The following is an 18,312-nucleotide window of genomic DNA, read 5'->3' as shown; positions in this document are numbered from 1 at the left end:
AAAACTAACATGGCCAATGTAATTTTCCCCCGAGGGCCAATACTTATTGGTTTCTAACATCAAACACAGACAGAACATTGTATAAATATCTCCCAAAAATACAAGAGATATACTTGAGTAAATGCTGGAGTGCTTACTATAGTCAGCCAATTCACAACTCCTTTATATTGAACCTAGAAGATTTAAACATAATAACTAATTGAAATTAAAGGGATATTTCCAGAATGGACAACTATCACCTATCCACAGAATATGTGATAATTGTCTGACCGGTGGGGGCCCCACCGCTGGGACCCCCACCAATCACTAGAACAAGGGTCCTGAACCTTGAATGGAGCAGCGGTTAATCACGCACATGACGATCAACTGGAGGATTCTTGCAAATTGTTATTAAAATATGCAGGGAAATGAAACTCTTTCCAAGCGTCCATACTACAAGACCTTTTGACAATAGTAAGGATGTTATTTTTACTGTATATGGCATTGGCATCTTGGATACAATTTTATAGTTGTATTAAATAAAACCAGTGCTTGGTTTTATTGTAGTGACAAGGTATTTCATGTAGCAATTTTTCTACAAAAAGGATAATAACTTAAAGGGGTTTTCCCACAAAACACATATATCCCCTATTCACAGTATAGGGGATACATGTGTCATCACTAGGGGTGCAACCGATGGGACTCCCAGCGATGAGGAGAATGGGGTCTGAAAGTCCCCCGAAGGGCTCCACGAGAATGAAGCGCTGGTGCGCATGGTCGGCCAGCGCTCCATTCAAACCTATGGAACTTCGTGGACCGATGTCTCCGACATCTCCATAGAAATGAATGGAGCGCTGGTCAAGCATGCGCACCTGGCCTGCGCTCCATTCTTATGGAGCACTTCGGGAAACTTTTGGTCCCCCATTCTCCTCATCGCAGCGGTCCCAGTCATCGGACCCCCAGCGATCACACGTGTATTCCCTATCCTGTGGATAGATGATACATGTGTTTGTGGAAAAACCCTTTTAAATATTGACTTCTTATCCATGCAAATATTATTTTCCCTCCTATACGGTAGATTCAAGCAAATGAATCATCACAGTACAAATTATTGTTTAAATCAAGTTTTCATGCATTTTTAATTAGTGTTTTTTTTTTCACACTAGCCACTGAGCATGCACAATATCACTTTAAAGCTTGTGTTGGATACACTGGAGGTCATCTCATTATCATCACAGGCAGGATTACAATGAAATGTATCTCCTTTAGTATAAAGCTGCAAATGGATAACCCAGGATCATACTACTCACCATAGGTGCTTTGTATAGATAACCTCCTCCTGCCCTCCCTGTAAAGTAACCCTGCTTGCGTCACAGAGCATGCCCACAACACTCTCCCATATTGTAGATGTCAGTGAGTTGTTGTCTGTTTTCTTATGCCCAGGTGCCTGCTGCACAGCAAATCTCTAGAACAGCTGTGAACAACTCAGAACAAGATAGCTGGCCTCACGATCATGTAAAGAAATAAAAAAAGTATCAGAAAATAAAAATTAATTTGGAAAAAAAAAAGAGTAAATTTCAGTATATATTTCTAATTCATAAATAAAAATAAGGTGACATTCCCTTTAATATATACACATAGTTGCCAGCTGACTCTATTCTCTAATTTAGCGGTAAGCTTTACAGGGGTTGTGTCATGAAGCTTGGGATTCTATTAGACCATATTCAGACGAACGTAGAATACGTCCGTGTGACGGCCGTTAAAACAACGGCCGTCATACGGACGCATGCATTTCAGTGGGGCCGTTCACACGGTCGTTGTTACAACGGACCGTGTGAAGCGTCCTTTGAAAAATAGAACATGTCCTATTTTCTTACTCAAGTCTATGGGGATCCGTGAAAACTGGACCCCGCATGGGGGCAACGAGAAAGTAAAAAACTGAAGTTTTTCACGTCTGAGTGTCCCCACGTTTGTCTGAATAAGGCCTTAGCCAGAGCGGAGAGATGCTCACAAAGAGTCTCTCTCTCTCTGACATATCTAACCTGTGAATGCACTACATGGTCAGCCATTCATTTGAATGGCCGACATGTAATAAGACATTTCTCCTGCTGCAGCTGTTACTGAGGAAATGCATAGCCAGCTGCAGCTTCCTCCGGTGATAACCTCTGGGTTTCTGTCCCAAATACTTATCCCAGTAATCTCCTTTGCCAACAAATTGATACCTAAGTAGTATTGACAACAGCATCAGGCGATAAATGTATGATCGCTGGGGCCCCTACCACGTGGACCCCCACTGATCTCTAGAACAGGGGTCCCATTCCTCCTCACTGCACGATCAAAATGAGGAAAATTTTGAATGGAGCGCTGCCACTTCATTCAACATCTGTGGGGCCGACGTGTAGCGCTCGGGTGTTTCGGTCAGCCCCAAAGACATTGTTAAATGTGGGAAAATCCATTTAACAATTTGTTTTTTGTTTGTAAAATGTAAATCTTACAGAACTATTGAAAAAATTTCCCCCATGCTATTATTTTAATATCCATCCTTAAAGGAATTTTTGTTCCATCATTGGAAGAGATGGAATGGAGCTGTGTTGCAATTCTCATCACAGCAAGTGGCCGGGAGTGCCGCAGTGCAGGGAAAAATTGAGAAGAGGCCACAGCATTAAACAAGCACTGCAGCCCTTGAATTCTCAGTATAGTGGGGTTTCCCACAGTTGAATCCCCTCTGATCAGAAACTAATGGCATATCTTACTGATACACCATCACTTTATGAGATGGGAAAACCTCTTTATATCATATGCATACACATGTATTTTACTACAATTGGAAATTGTTTTGACCATAGGAAAAATCTTTCCACTCTACATTATCCTAAAATTTTAATTGGCCGATTGTTAAAAATTTTAAAGGGCTGAAGTTTAGGAACCAAAAATAACTTTAACTATAACTAATAACTTTAACTAATAACCTTTCTTTATGAACTTGAAATACTATTCTGATTCATCTGAGGTTTGAGAAAGATGTATGGGGCTTTTATTTGGAGCTTTGAACTAAAGAATGATATCAAAGGGTTTATGTATGTAAAAAAACAAAAAACGTCTTTTTGACGTTTATTTAAAAGGCCACACGCTAGGCCTCCATGGCAATTCATGGTAACCACTATTTTAACACGGCCAAAAACTTTCCCATGAAGCCCTAGCCTAATAGTTACATATGTACATATAAAAGGCAGGCAATATAGGTGGGATATAGCTAGAGCTGCAATCTATGTCTTGTTTTAAATCTAAGCGACCTAGTCTGCAGTCCAGCCTGAGCTAGAGCAGGTTGAAGTGAGAGCTACAAAAATATGCAGCTCACTGCAACCTAGCCCTGGCTGGATGGAAGCTAGAGCTGCGATCTTGGTCTCGTTATAAAGCCAAGAATCTTAGCTGCAACCTAGCCTGAGCTAGAGCCTTTTATAGCAGGGATGTATCAGATCAGGTCCTCAGCTACTGAAGTGCCTCCCTGCCAGGACGTATGAGATACATCTCTGGCAGGGAAAGGACTACAACATTAAACACATGAGAGCATATAAATTACAAAATATTACATGAAATCCTTACATGAATGTTTGAACTGGCCCACCGATACTCCTGGGCTTTTTATGTACATATGTTACTCTTATCTACTGTTAGATGTGACGTAACAAATAAACTAAAGTTTTGTTAGAAGCTTTGATCTCCGGCTCCCAAAAGAAACTAAATCCATTTTTCTTTGGCCTTGAGCACAATAAATTAAGACTTTCTTTCTAGTATCGCTAAAATCTAAAAAAAATTACATTTCTTACACGAGATGAGTCCCTCCAGGAGATGAGTCAGTGCGCCAGATGAAGCTGAGGATAGTACAGTAAATATCACTTTAAATAAAAGGGTCTTGTAGTTGTACTAGTAATGGAACAATCTGATTTTAGCGGATTATACAGTTTTGTTAAATTTCCAGGTACCTGTTAAGCAGATTTCTAGAACTGCTGTTTACATTTATTTTTCGAAAAACAGAAACCCTGTATTAAAATAAAATATGATTTTCCTGTCATCCATGAATCCTCAAGTTTATTTTAAATTCACTCAGCCATAACGTTTTTTTTTTTCCGTCAATGGATTGCTGTGAGGGCTTATTTTTTGTGAGAGGAGTTGTAGTTTCTATCGGCACCATTTAAAGTACCACGTAATGTACTGGGAAACTGAAAACAAATTCTTTGGGGGCTGAAAATGGAAAAAACTGCGATTAATTTATTGTTTTTTGGCTTTCGTTTTTACGGCTTTCACCGTGCGGTAAAAATAACAACTTAACTTTATTCTGCGGCTCAATAAAATTACGGTGATATCAAATTTATATAGCTTTTTTTTTAGATTTTACTATTTTTACAAAAGATAAAGTATTTGTTAAAAAAAAATGTTGGTTTCACAACATTGAAAGCAATAACTTTATTTTTTCATTGATTGAGTTGTATGAGGGCTTCTTTTTTGTGGGACCAGCTGTAGTTTTTATTGGTACAAATTTTTGATCACTTTTTCTAACATTTTTTTTTTAGAGCTAAGGTGACCAAAATACAGCGATTTTTGGTGGTTTCATGTTTTTTCTCTTTTACGGCGTTCACCGTGTGAGTTAAATAATGTTATATTGCAATAGTTCTGACTTTTACGGATGCAGCAATGCTCATTTTGTTTATTTTTTTTACCTTACAAAATGGGAAGAGTGTTTTTTTAAAACTTTTAATATATATTTTTTTCACTACTAAAAATGTGAAACTTTTTTTCTTTTACACATTTTATTAGTCCTTCTTGTCCCCCTGGACTTGAACCATCAATTGCTAGATCGTTAGAACGCTGGTACAGTGCACTTCAATACTAATGTATTGCATTGTATTGTCATTTTTACTGGCTGCTGTTAAGTAATGCTAGAGTCAGGGCTTAACAGAGGCAGCATAAAGGCAGAACTGGGGGCCTTCATTAGGCCCCTGGGCTGCCATGACAACCATGGATGTGCATGTGGCCTTAATCACCTGAGAACTGTTCAACTGTACAAATTCCGCAGCGAACCCGTTCTACCAGATATAATATATAAAACGTTATTTAGAGGACTTTTCTTCGTTATCAGTGCTTGAAATTACAGGCATAAATAAAATAATCACAAAGATTCATAAAGTAAGGCCCCATGCCCACAACTGTAGTTTTAATCCGGAATTACAGACCAGGTAATTCTGAATAAAATTGCGGACCCATTCATTTCTATTGGCCATGGACACCTTTTCGTATATTTACAGATGTGTGTCCGAGCTGTAGAAATGATCCGCAAAATATAGAACATGTCCTATTCCTGTCCGCAATTGCGGCACGGATTTGCCCATACAAGCTATAGGTGCTTCCGCAATTGCGGACAGCTACGGAAGTGCACGAGGCCTTAATCACCTGAGAACTGTTCAACTGCACAACATATAAAGAGCTTTGTTATGTGTCGTGAATATTTCCCAAACTGACCGCCAAGCTTTGTTTTAGGGTATACTTGGCTGAGGGTGTGACGGTATGTTTTTGTCAGGACAGTATATTTACTGACTGGCCCAGGGGGGTTTCTTGTGCTTTCTCCTGGATGGAACAGATAAGAGATTATAAGAAAGGTTGAAAGTAATGGACATGTAGCCGTTTCAACCTTTATAAATATGTTATATGTAAGTATGTTATGGCAACAGTGGAAGGAGCAACACTGTCTGCCCCGGGCAGTAAAAGCCTAAAAAACAAAAACAAACAAAAAGAGAACAGCAACATAATAACTGATGAATGAACATGATATAACATCCATGTCTGATCAAATCTAAACTGAGTATTAACTAGTAAACTAATATGGGAATTATTCATTTGGACTCAAGTTACGTTATAGGTGAATACATACAGCAACAGTGTGAGTTACCTTCTTCGCTGCAACTGGGGCATGAAGGTTGGGGGTGGGGAAGGGTCGAGCTGCCTCTAGAACATGGCAGCTCATGGCAATTAAAATGTCCTTATTGAACGTGGAGCCTTTGATTGCAGGTATTGGCAGCCAAGCAGCATGGTCCGTAATTTCTGACCCATGAAAAACATGCAATTGAAAAAATATCTAATTACATCACTGCATAACTATTATCTAGATAGAAATGCTCTTTAGCTATCCATGATCCATAATATGAGCCAAGTCCACTGTATCCCAGTGTTTCCTCTAAATTTATGTCATTTATTGCTTGCCATCACTATGAATAATACATGTCAGGGCAGTTTCAACGTAAATAAAATGTTTTTAAATGAAATGTTTGTTAGATCAGTTTCCTGGCATGTAAGGCGTAGAATAAAGCTCTGTGCTTCCAATTACTGATTTTATGCCAAACATAAAAAATGGGCGTTGAATATTTTATTATAATTTTGAACATTACAGAGTGTTTTTCAATTTTTACTTGTTTGGTTATATTGTGATAATAAATAAATATTACTGAAATAAGGAGATTTTTATTCAACGCCTGATGAATGGTCTCTTTAGCAATATAATTTCAGACATACAATTATATAGTAATGTTTTACTACAGTGGTTACCACAGTGCTTGTAGGAAGCAGAGGAGAAGAAATAATAATTGTGTCATTGCGGGTTCTTGTATACAGATAGCTCAGGTGAAACTGTATCTAAAATTGACTTAGGTATCATGTACTCAACCGTATTACGGTATTTACGTATTATGTGAGCGCCCTAGACTTCTATGGGGCCATACTCAACCCCTGTGGGGCTCCAATTTTATACAGGGGGAATGCAGAGGTTTTTTTCTGCCAGATTCCATATGAATCCAACAGAATAATAATTGCTTTATTACTGAGGTGTTCTCCTTTAGAAGAATTGTCCCTAGGGAGGATTATCTCTGCAGTACAATGTTGTATAAAGACGCCATACAATGGCACACAAAGTGCCTACAGCTCTGTAATGCGGAACCGCAGGGGATCCATGTGTCTCCATACATCCTCTATACAACGGCTTTGCTGTGTGCATGAGACCTTCGAAGATTGCTTCATTGTAACTTGCATTCTCCTAGGGGAGGGCTGATTCATTGGGAATAATAGGCAATCAGTTCTTATTAGAAAGGTACTAACATAAGTATTAAGGGAGCTGTACACTAACACTATATCTGCACACAATTTGTAATATACAATACAATATATGAAACATTTACCACTGTGGTACAAAAGAAGATGGCAGAGGTAGCCCAAATGTGTTGAATCAATGCACACAGCTCTTGAGATAGAGCTCATTACTAGAGGTTTAGCTATAAACGCTATGTACACATTTGTAGCCAAGATTTTTTTTTAATAAAATACATTTTTATTTGATTTTAAGCAACTTTTAAATAGCTTTTTATTAAATGTTTACTTTTTCAGATACAGCTTTTATGTATCCTGTATAAATAGAAGCTGTATCTTGCCGTTAAAGCTGATTCTGTCAAGCCATTTGGTCTGATGGCTCGGCAGAAAGCCAGGCTATTCACAGAGTGTGGGCCCTCCCGAACTCTGAAAACTTTTTGTTTAGGTGGCCACAGATCTGGCATAGTTTTGAATTCGCTTTAAAAGCAAAATGTAATGGCAGGAAGGAGGTGATGGGAAAGTGAGCCCTAATCTACCCACCGCCCTGTCCCTGCCTACTTGCAACGACCCGCCCTAGGCGACGGGGTACAACTGGGCGGCTGTCCCTACGCTGTCTAAGTGCACGGGTAAACAAACAGGGAACACGCAAGGGAACGCCACGAGGAAACGGAGCGGCGAACGAACAGTCAGGACCAGGACGAAGTGAGTACACCCAAGCGGGCACGGAGACAGAAGCAAGCCAGGGGCAAAGCAGGTCAAGCGGAACTGCAGCAAGGCAGAAGCACGGCAGAAGCAGGCTGGAGCAAGCAGCAGTGAGGCCAGGAATCCAGAAGAATTACAAGCACTGAGGGAGAGAACAGGGCAGGTAATAAAGGACAGGGGGCGGAGCTAACTCCGACAGACCAGGCCGCGATAGGCTCTCCCACTCCTGAGCCTGCCACCCTGGTTGGTGGGAGATGGTGTCAGTCGAACAGGTCTGGCCTCAGGTGTGGATTGATTAATCCCAGGAGTATACCTAGACGTAGTACCTGGCAGATCCCTAACAGTACTCCCCCTTTTATGAGGGGCCACCGGACCCTTACTAAGAGGACCCGGTTTAGTAGTGGGGAAGAGAAGGTGGAACCTCCTGATCAATACCCCAGCGTGAACATCACGGGCAGGTACCCAAGTCCTCTCCTCCGGCCCGTATCCTCTCCAATGGACCAGGTACTGGAGGGAGCCCTGGACCATCCTACTGTCCATAATCTTGGCCACCTCGAATTCCACCCCCTCAGGGGTGAGAACGGGAACAGGAGGTATCCTCGAGGGGGACCAGGACGGGGAGCAGCGTTTAAGGAGGGAGGCATGGAAGACGTCATGTATGCGAAAGGATGGGGGGAGCTCCAGACGGAAGGATACAGGGTTGAGGACTTCAATGATCTTATAAGGTCCAATAAATCGGGGAGCAAACTTCCTGGATGCGACCTTAAGGCGCAAGTTCCTGGACGACAACCAGACCAAATCCCCGACGACAAACCGGGGGTTAGCAGAACGTCTACTATCCGCCTGAATCTTTTGTGCGCTCTGGGACGCCTCTAGGTTCTTCTGAACCTGGGCCCAGACAGTGCACAGTTCCCGATGAACATCCTCTACCTCAGGATTATTGGAACAACCAGGGGAGACGGAGGAGAACCTTGGGTTAAACCCGAAATTACAGAAAAACGGGGAGACCCCTGACGAGTTACTGACCCGGTTATTCAGGGAAAATTCAGCAAGGGGAAGGAATGAGACCCAATCGAATTGACAGTCAGAGATGAAACACCTTAAATATTGTTCCAGGGATTGGTTAGTCCTTTCCGTTTGGCCATTAGTTTCGGGATGGAAGGCGGAGGAGAAGGACAGATGAATCTCCAACTTTTTACAAAAAGCTCTCCAAAATAAGGAAACAAATTGTACCCCTCTGTCAGAAACGATATTGACTGGGGCCCCATGGAGACGCAGGATGTGTTTCACAAACAAAGAAGCTAACGTCTTGTCGTTAGGTAGCTTCTTAAGGGGCACAAAGTGGCACATCTTGCTGAAGCGGTCGACTACCACCCACACCACCGACTTGCCCTGAGATGGAGGCAAATCGGTGATAAAATCCATGGAGATATGGGTCCAAGGTCTCTGGGGAATGGGCAAGGAACGTAGTAGGCCCGCAGGTCGGGACCTAGGGGTTTTGGACCTAGCGCAAACCTCACAAGCGGCGACGTAAGCCCTAACGTCTTTAGGCAACCCAGGCCACCAATAGTTTCTGGTAATGAGGTGTTTGGTGCCCAAGATGCCAGGATGACCAGATAGAGTGGAGTCATGGTTTTCCCTGAGTACCCTCAGCCGGTATTGCAGGGGAACATACAGTTTGTCCCCAGGGACGTTCCCGGGAGCTGCACCCTGATCAGCCGCGATATCAGAAGCTAAATCAGAATCCGTGGCAGAGACGATTATACCAGGGGGTAAAATACAAGCAGGATCCTTCTCGGAAGGAGGATTGGCCATGAAACTACGTGACAGAGCATCAGCCTTAATATTCTTGGACCCAGCCCTATAGGTAACCAAGAAATTAAATCTGGTAAAGAATAGTGCCCACCGAGCTTGTCTAGGATTAAGCCTCCGGGCCGATTCTAGGAAAACCAGATTCTTGTGATCCGTAAGGACCGTTACCTGGTGTCTGGCCCCCTCCAGGAAGTGCCGCCACTCCTCAAAAGCCCATTTAATGGCTAGAAGTTCGCGGTTGCCAATATCATAGTTACTCTCCGTGGGCGAAAACTTCCTAGAGAAGTAAGCACAGGGGCGGAGATGGGTGAGGGAGCTGGTACCCTGGGACAAGACGGCCCCCACTCCCACCTCGGATGCGTCAACCTCCACAATAAATGGCTCCTCTTGGTTGGGCTGAATCAGCACGGGGGCCGAGATAAAGCACTTCTTGAGGGTCTCAAAGGCCTGGACGGCCTCAGGGGGCCAATGGAGGACATCAGCACCCTTGCGGGTAAGGTCCGTAAGAGGCTTAGCGACGACCGAGAAGTTGGCAATAAATCTCCTGTAATAGTTGGCGAACCCTAAAAAACACTGTAACGCCTTAAGGGAGGCAGGTTGGACCCATTCCGCCACAGCCTGAACCTTGGCAGGGTCCATGCGGAATTCATGAGGAGTGAGGATTTGCCCTAAAAATGGTATCTCCTGTACCCCAAAGACGCATTTTTCAGTCTTAGCAAACAGATTATTCTCCCGAAGGACCTGGAGCACCTTCCTGACATGCTCCACGTGGGAGGACCAGTCCTTGGAAAACACCAGTATGTCATCAAGGTACACAACAAGAAAATTACACAGGTACTCTCTCAGGATTTCATTAATAAAATTCTGGAAGACAGCAGGGGCATTACACAACCCAAAGGGCATGACCAGGTATTCGAAATGACCCTCGGGTGTGTTGAACGCAGTTTTCCACTCATCCCCCTCTTTGATGCGGATAAGGTTATATGCCCCCCGTAGATCGAACTTAGAAAACCATTGGGCTCCCTGAACCTGATTAAAAAGATCCGGAATCAAAGGAAGTGGGTACTGGTTCCTTACGGTGACCTTATTCAGGTTACGATAATCAATGCACGGCCTAAGACCACCATCCTTCTTCCCCACGAAGAAGAAGCCAGCACCTACAGGAGAAGTCGAGGGGCGAATGAAACCCTTGGCCAGGCATTCTTGGATATACACCCTCATAGCTTCACGTTCAGGACATGAAAGATTAAATATCCTACCCTTAGGAAGCTTGGCACCAGGCACCAAATCGATAGCGCAATCGTAATCTCTATGAGGGGGCAACACCTCGGAGGCCTCCTTAGAAAACACATCGGCGAAGTCCTGAACAAACTCAGGAAGCATGTTTACCTCCTCCCGGGGAGAAATAGAGTTAACAGAAAGACATGACATAAGACATTCACTACCCCATTTGGTGAGATCCCCAGTATTCCAATCAAACGTGGGATTATGCAACTGCAACCAGGGAAGACCTAATACCAGATCAGACAATAATCCCTGCATCACCAGTACAGAGCACTGCTCCAAATGCATGGAGCCAACCAGGAGTTCAAAAACAGGAGTATGCTGAGTAAAATAACCATTAGCAAGGGGAGTTGAGTCGATTCCTACTACAGGGATAGGATAAGGTAAATCAATACAAGGCATCTTTAGAGACATAGCAAATTCCACAGACATGATATTAGCAGATGAGCCAGAATCCACGAAAGCACTGCCCGTGGCAGACCGGCCAGCAAACGAGACCTGAAAGGGAAGCAAAATGTTACTGCGTTTCACATTAACGGGAAATACCTGTGCGCCCAAGTGACCTCCCCGATGATCACTTAGGCGCGGAAGTTTTCCGGCTTCTTATTCTTGCGCCTGGGACAGGTGTTCAGTAGATGCTTGTCGTCCCCACAGTAGAAGCAGAGACCATTCATTCTGCGAAACTCCCTACGTTGTCGAGGGGACATGGAGGCCCCGAGTTGCATAGGTACCTCCGAGTCCTCCGTGGAGGGGCGAGGAGACGGGACCTCGGGGGGGATCGCAGAAAAGTCAGGGGGGAGCACATTGAAGCGTTCTAGCTGACGTTCCCTGAGACGTCGGTCAAGTCGTACTGCTAGGGCCATAACCTTGTCAAGGGAGTCAGACGAGGGGTAGCTAACCAGCAGATCCTTCAGGGCGTCAGATAATCCTAACCTAAACTGGCACCTTAGGGCCGGATCGTTCCACTGAGAAGCTACGCACCACTTCCTAAAATCACAACAGTATTCCTCAACCGGTCTCCTACCCTGACGTAAGGTCACCAGCTGACTCTCGGCTAAAGCAGTCCTGTCAGTCTCGTCGTAAATGAGTCCGAGGGCAGAGAAAAAACGATCAAGAGAGGAAAGTTCAGGGGCGTCAGGAGCCAAGGAGAAGGCCCACTCTTGGGGCCCTTCCTGGAGTCGGGATATGATGATACCCACCCGCTGGTTCTCGGAACCTGAGGAGTGGGGCTTTAGGCGGAAATACAGTCTGCAACTCTCTCGGAAGGAGAGAAACGTCTTACGGTCCCCTGAGAACCGGTCAGGTAACTTGAGGTCGGGTTCTAGAGGTGAGGTGAGGGGTACTACTAAAGCAGCGTCACCCTGGTTGACCCTTTGGGCCAGGGCCTGGACCTGTAGGGAGAGGCCCTGCATCTGCTGGGTCAGGGTCTCAAGGGGGTCCATGATAGCGTCAGCGTAGGAGAAATGGTAGGCTAGGTAAGGGCTTGTAATTATGTAATGGCAGGAAGGAGGTGATGGGAAAGTGAGCCCTAATCTACCCACCGCCCTGTCCCTGCCTACTTGCAACGACCCGCCCTAGGCGATGGGGTACAACTGGGCGGCGGTCCCTACGCTGTCTAAGTGCACGGGAAAACAAACAGGGAACACGCAAGGGAAGGGGCAGTAGCCACGGAACGCCACGAGGAAACGGAGCGGCGAACGAACAGTCAGGACCAGGACGAAGTGAGTACACCCAAGCGGGCACGGAGACAGAAGCAAGCCAGGGGCAAAGCAAAGCAGGTCAAGCGGAACTGCAGCAAGGCAGAAGCACGGCAGAAGCAGGCTGGAGCAAGCAGCAGTGAGGCCAGGAATCCAGAAGAATTACAAGCACTGAGGGAGAGAACAGGGCAGGTAATAAAGGACAGGGGGCGGAGCTAACTCAGACAGACCAGGCCGCGATAGGCTCTCCCACTCCTGAGCCTGCCACCCTGGTTGGTGGGAGATGGTGTCAGTCGAACAGGTCTGGCCTCAGGTGTGGATTGATTAATCCCAGGAGTATACCTAGACGTAGTACCTGGCAGATCCCTAACACAAAATGAGCCATACAGAAGAGAGAGAGAAAATCTGCTGTGCGTAAATATAACCAGTCTTTGTTGTATAAATCTACATTTACCTTAAGAGAAGGTAAATATATACAGCATCAGAGCCAAGCTCAGTACATATATACAGCACCATAACCAAGCTAAGTACATATATAAAGCACAAGAACCAAGCACAGTACATATATACAGAAACAGAACCAATCTCAGGACATAAATACAGCACTAGAACCAAGGTCAGTAAATATATACAGCACCAGCACAAATACAGCTCAGTACAGAGAGATAATTTGCAAATTTAGTTTAACCCCTGCCATATAAGTTTGTACGACATAAAACGAAATCTCCTTGTATAGCCTGAACAATGGTCAGGATATGCTGGGAGTTGCTGTTTCACAAAAAAAGAATGCTACCATCCATCATCTCGCTGCAGATCATAGAGTCACTACATTACTGATCACTCAGAGGGAGAATAAACATTTACATTTAGTGACTCACATGTGACATCTTCTCAGATTAGTTTTCGTTCTTTTTCTCTTTTTTTCTCCATCTGGTCCAGACCTCTATGATGACTTCTCCCGGCCACAACCCATTTCTGCAGAGTTTGCCACTCAGATGTCTTCGGTTTACCACTTTTCCAACATTTCCGCACCTATAAATGAAGATAAAATTCTCAGGGAGCCACACTCTATGCCCCTGTATATGTCAGGTCCGTATTTCAGGGTGGCTTCCTTCCCCCTGTTATTTCACACCGAATAACCACCTCTGTAAATTGAAAGCTTGAAGGCATGCCTGGAAAGAAGTAAACCAGCCAGAGATGTTGGTACACAGCTTTCGCCAGATCAGCCAGGAAGAGAACTGCACTTTATTCAGAACAAAGAAACACACAGAAAAGACCCCTCCCTAGGGATATGGGATTGCCCAAGCCCCCACCGGCTTCTCAGCTGCAAATTCTTCTGTACACTCTTCTTGCATTCCAGGGGGCGGTGTCTTCCATAGGTGTGTCCGACATGAACAAAGAACTTGTTATATATATCAGTATATTACACAAAGAACTGAAATGTATATACATATATGTGAGGATAATATTTTTCAAACAATATACATGGTAATGATCCCTGACATATATAATAGAATCATACAATGAGCCACTGAATATAATAGTATACCACTGTCCCAATGAAAAAAATGGTGTAAAACTCTATAAAGTAAAACACCACACACACTCACAAAGGCCCCCTGTAGATAGCACCATGTAGATAGAACCACTCTCAAACACCCTGTAGATAGCGCCACTCTGAGCCCCCTGTAAATAGTGCCATTCCCAATGCCTTGCTGTACATAGTGCCCTACATAGAGCCTACTGTAGATAGTGACACTCACAATGCCCCCCTGTAGATAGTGCCCCATATAGGGCCTCCTGTAGATCCTGTCCCTTACGAAGCCCTTTGTAGGTAGTGCCCCTCATAGAGTCCCCTGTAGAGAGTGCATCCATAGAGTCCTCTGTAGATAAGGCCCCTGTAGATAGTGCCCCCAGAGAGTCCCCTGTAGATAGTGTCCCCCTGAGAGTCCCCTGTAGATGGTGCCTCCATAGAGTCCTTTATAGGTAGGGCCCCCTGTAGATAGTGCCCCTAGAGAGTCCCCTGTAGATAGTGCCCCCAGATGGCCCCTTGTAAATAGTGCCCCCCCAGAGAGTCCCCTGTAACTTGCTCCCCAGATGTTCCCCTGTAGATAGTGCCCCTCAAAGGGCCCCTGTAGATAGTGCCCCCCAGAGGGACCCCCGTAGATAGTGCCCCCCAGAGGGTCCGCTGTAGATAGCGCCCCGAGAGTCCCCTGTAGATAGTGCCCCCATAGAGTCCCCATATATAGTGCCCCCCAGATGGTCCCCCGTAGATAGGGTCCCCCGTAGATAGTGCCCCCCCAGAGGGTCCCCCGTAGATAGTGCTCCCTAGAGGGTCCCCTGTAAATAGTGTCCCCCAGAGGGTCCCCTGTAAATAGTGCCCCCAGAGGGTCACCTGTAAATAGTGCCCCCTGTAGATAGTGCCCCCAACACTGCCCACTGAAAAAAAAGACATTACATGCTCACCTGTTCCCGCTCCCACACCGTCCTCCAGCGACACAGGCCCGGTCAAAGACCAGGCGTCATCCAGCATAATGGCGCAGTCGGCGTGATGTAGTCTACGTAATTGCTAATGCGCCGAATGGTAAGTCGGAACTGATAGTTCCCGTGTCGCCAGTGCTAGAGTTATGAATTGTGTGCAGGGTCCCGCTTCACCCCACCGGGGCTAACTGGGCCCCCTTTCAGCTTCGGGTCCCAGGCCCTTGACAAGATTGCCCCAATTATAATCCGCCTCTGATATTGTCCAATATACAAACCTTATTCAACTGTCTATGCAGGGGATTTGGAGCTTTGGAGTATCACAAAAAGGGAGCCCCATCCACTGTAAAGATATATAAAGAAATTAATCAGTAGGGACACTTTGAATTATTCAAATGAAAAATAAAGTGGTAGATAACTTTAAACTGCTGGAGACCTTGATGCTAAATCTGTACCAAGGCCCCTTCAAACATAAAAATTCTGTTTTCTAATGAAGCAGAGGTGTGACTAGATTCACAACACTTAAAGCGGCACTATTGATCCGTACATAAAATCAATGTTAATAGCTTCCGAGCTGCGTGCACAGACACAGCTACAGCAAGTCTGGACTCCCTCTTTTCTTTTTCCTCCGGCTCATCTGTAAAAGTTTAACAAAATATATATTGTAAACACGGGCATTTAGCTTTCAAAGATTTTATTTATTCCATATAAACCATATAATTACTTTTTATTTTACAGAAACTCTATTGAAAGTAAGATATACACAAGCCAAGTGTGAAAAAGGAATCCAACATGACATGCAATTCAAAGCACATGATAAACAATCCACGTGAAGCAAAATCGTACACAGGCCTCTGCTGTACATTCAAAAATTATAATATAGCAAACTGTATTATTCTATTGTAAGAAAAAAATGACCAAGCAATGTTTTTTGTAAAAGTTGCAGGTTGGCTTCGACTCTGAGTGTATAAAAATTGGATGACAGCGTAAAACTATTTTATTTACTTTAAGAATTTTCATCAGCACACTACTAAATGTTTATTTTTATTGTTTTCCAGATTGAATCTCGCAAGCGACTTGCCAAAACAGTCTTGGTTTTTGTTGGACTCTTTGCATTCTGCTGGCTTCCTATCCATGTAATTTATTTATATCGCTCCTACCATTATTCAGAAGTGGACACTTCCGTCTTGCACTACATCACCAGCATCTGTGCTCGGATATTAGCCTTCACCAACTCTTGCGTTAATCCATTTGCTCTGTACTTGCTAAGCAAGAGTTTCAGGAAACAGTTCAACAACCAGTTGTTCTGTTGCAGACCAAGGCTCATTGTGAGGTCCCAGAGCATGGGAAGAAGTACCACCAGAATGACCTCACTAAAAAGCACTAACCATTCCATGGCCAGCTTCAGTCTGATCAATGGCAAACACATCTGTCACGAAGGTTGTGTATAAAGATCTCACCTGGACATTTGTAAATGTGTTTCTTGCATATGGTTGTTTTTCAATATCTGTAAATAGTACAAGTGTTACTGTAAGAGAATGAAAGTTACAACAAGTATAGTCAACTTATCATGTTCTAACTACAATGTTTCAGGCAGATTTAACATGTGGAATTGTTTATAGAGCTGGCAATTATGTTTATATGCCTAATACAATAACAAAAATATGCCATGACCGCATTGTCTAAATTAAGGGCTTGTTCACATCTGCATTGGAGACTCCGTTAGGGGCCTCCGTCGCAGACCCAGTCGAGATTACAGAAAGCAATAGTGCAGCATGCTGCGCTATTGGTTCGGGTAAAACTACGGACACCTCGACGAAAAGCCAATGAAACCTATTAAAGTCAATGGGATCCGTCGGCCGCCGGTTGTGTCCGTGATGCAACAGAAGCATCACTTCCGTTTTTTACCTTTTTCTGCTCCTCTGATGGAGCAGAACAACAGAAAGACCCAACATAAGTGTGAGCATAGCCTAAGTATGTACAGAAGCAAAAACATTTACTAATACTTATGGAACCCTTCACAAGTTAGAGCTGGGATCTCTTTAGTAGAAGCAGTTATCTGCTTGCATATATATTCTTATTAAATAGGTTGTCCAGGATTTATAAAAAACATGCTGCATTCTTCCAAAAACAGCACCACACCTGTCCACAAGTTGTCTGTAGTATAGCAGCTCAGCCCCATTCACTTCAATGAAGCTGAGCTGCAATACCAGACACAACACATGGACAGGTGTGGCGCTGTTTCTGGGAAAAAAAAGAAGACATATTTTTCTAATCCTGGACAACCCCTTTAATAAGTAAATTTCAAATATTTGCTGACTTCCAGACGTAAACAAATACTAAAACCAGGTCTGTTTTTTATCATGTTCTCTGAGAACATCAGCTGGACCATAATAAGTTGACTATATCTTGTATAAAGTCCTATTACATATGCTGCTAATAGGTGAAGAGGAGAAAACCATGCATCTGCAGATAATTTATTGCAAAAGTGAAGGGGTGAACCTTCTTTATTAGAGGCATTCCTTTCTTAAAGCCTTCATCTTCACCTGTGAAGTCACTTAAACTCGCCCTGTGAAGTCACCTGTGAAGACTTAAACTCGCCCAGCAAATCCCTGGAAGAAGGAGGGACCCCGGAATACTACTCAGAGAGTTGAAATGGACAACATACTGAATTTTCCTATTGACGAAATATGTCTTTTACTTGTTTGTAAAAGTTGCCAGATATTACACATGTATTAATAAGTATTTATTTTCTGCATATAGTTACTAAGTTATACAGAGTATTGTTTACTGGCACTGAAGCCATTGTTTGAACTCTAGCTTGAGGAATGAAATATGAATGAATGTGAAATTAAACAGGAGGCAATGTACTATATTAAGGCAGTTATTAAATAAGCACAAAAGCCATATTATAATTATATATAGATATTATGCATGAGGGGCATAAACTTAAAATAAATCTTGTCATTTTACTGTTTTACATAGATTTGCATTATTACACAAGGAATTATTAAAAATCTATATGGCTGAAAACATTTTCTCTAACCCAAACATGCTAAAACGCAGAAGGCCCCTTGCATCTTCCTTAGTTGTATGTAAAGTAAGAACCCCCACATGCATTGGCAGAAGAGCTCATGCTGGAACACCACACTATGCAGATCAGAAGGTGAACTCTCTGCCTTAGTACATTGCCTCTACTATAATGTATTTTTTTTTTAATGAAAGCATA

At 43.6% G+C, this 18,312-nt stretch overlaps 1 protein-coding gene across 1 annotated transcript in view; it reads left to right on the top strand.

Annotated features, from left to right (window-relative positions):
- Nucleotides 1-17,191, top strand: part of GRPR (gastrin releasing peptide receptor) — a 90,048-nt gene extending 72,857 nt beyond the window's left edge. Inside the window, exon 3 of the mRNA XM_075850880.1 lies at nt 16,142-17,191. Within this exon, the coding sequence (XP_075706995.1) occupies nt 16,142-16,534 (393 nt within the window). The 3' untranslated portion in view covers nt 16,535-17,191. The remainder of the gene's footprint in view (nt 1-16,141) is intronic.
- The last annotated feature ends 1,121 nt before the right edge of the window (nt 17,192-18,312 follow it).

The sequence above is a fragment of the Rhinoderma darwinii genome, chromosome 2 (genome assembly GCF_050947455.1).
Source record: "Rhinoderma darwinii isolate aRhiDar2 chromosome 2, aRhiDar2.hap1, whole genome shotgun sequence".
Classification (NCBI taxonomy): Eukaryota; Metazoa; Chordata; class Amphibia; order Anura; family Rhinodermatidae; genus Rhinoderma; species Rhinoderma darwinii.
Note: the sequence above shows the minus strand (reverse complement) of the source record. Positions and strands in the feature narration are given on the sequence as shown.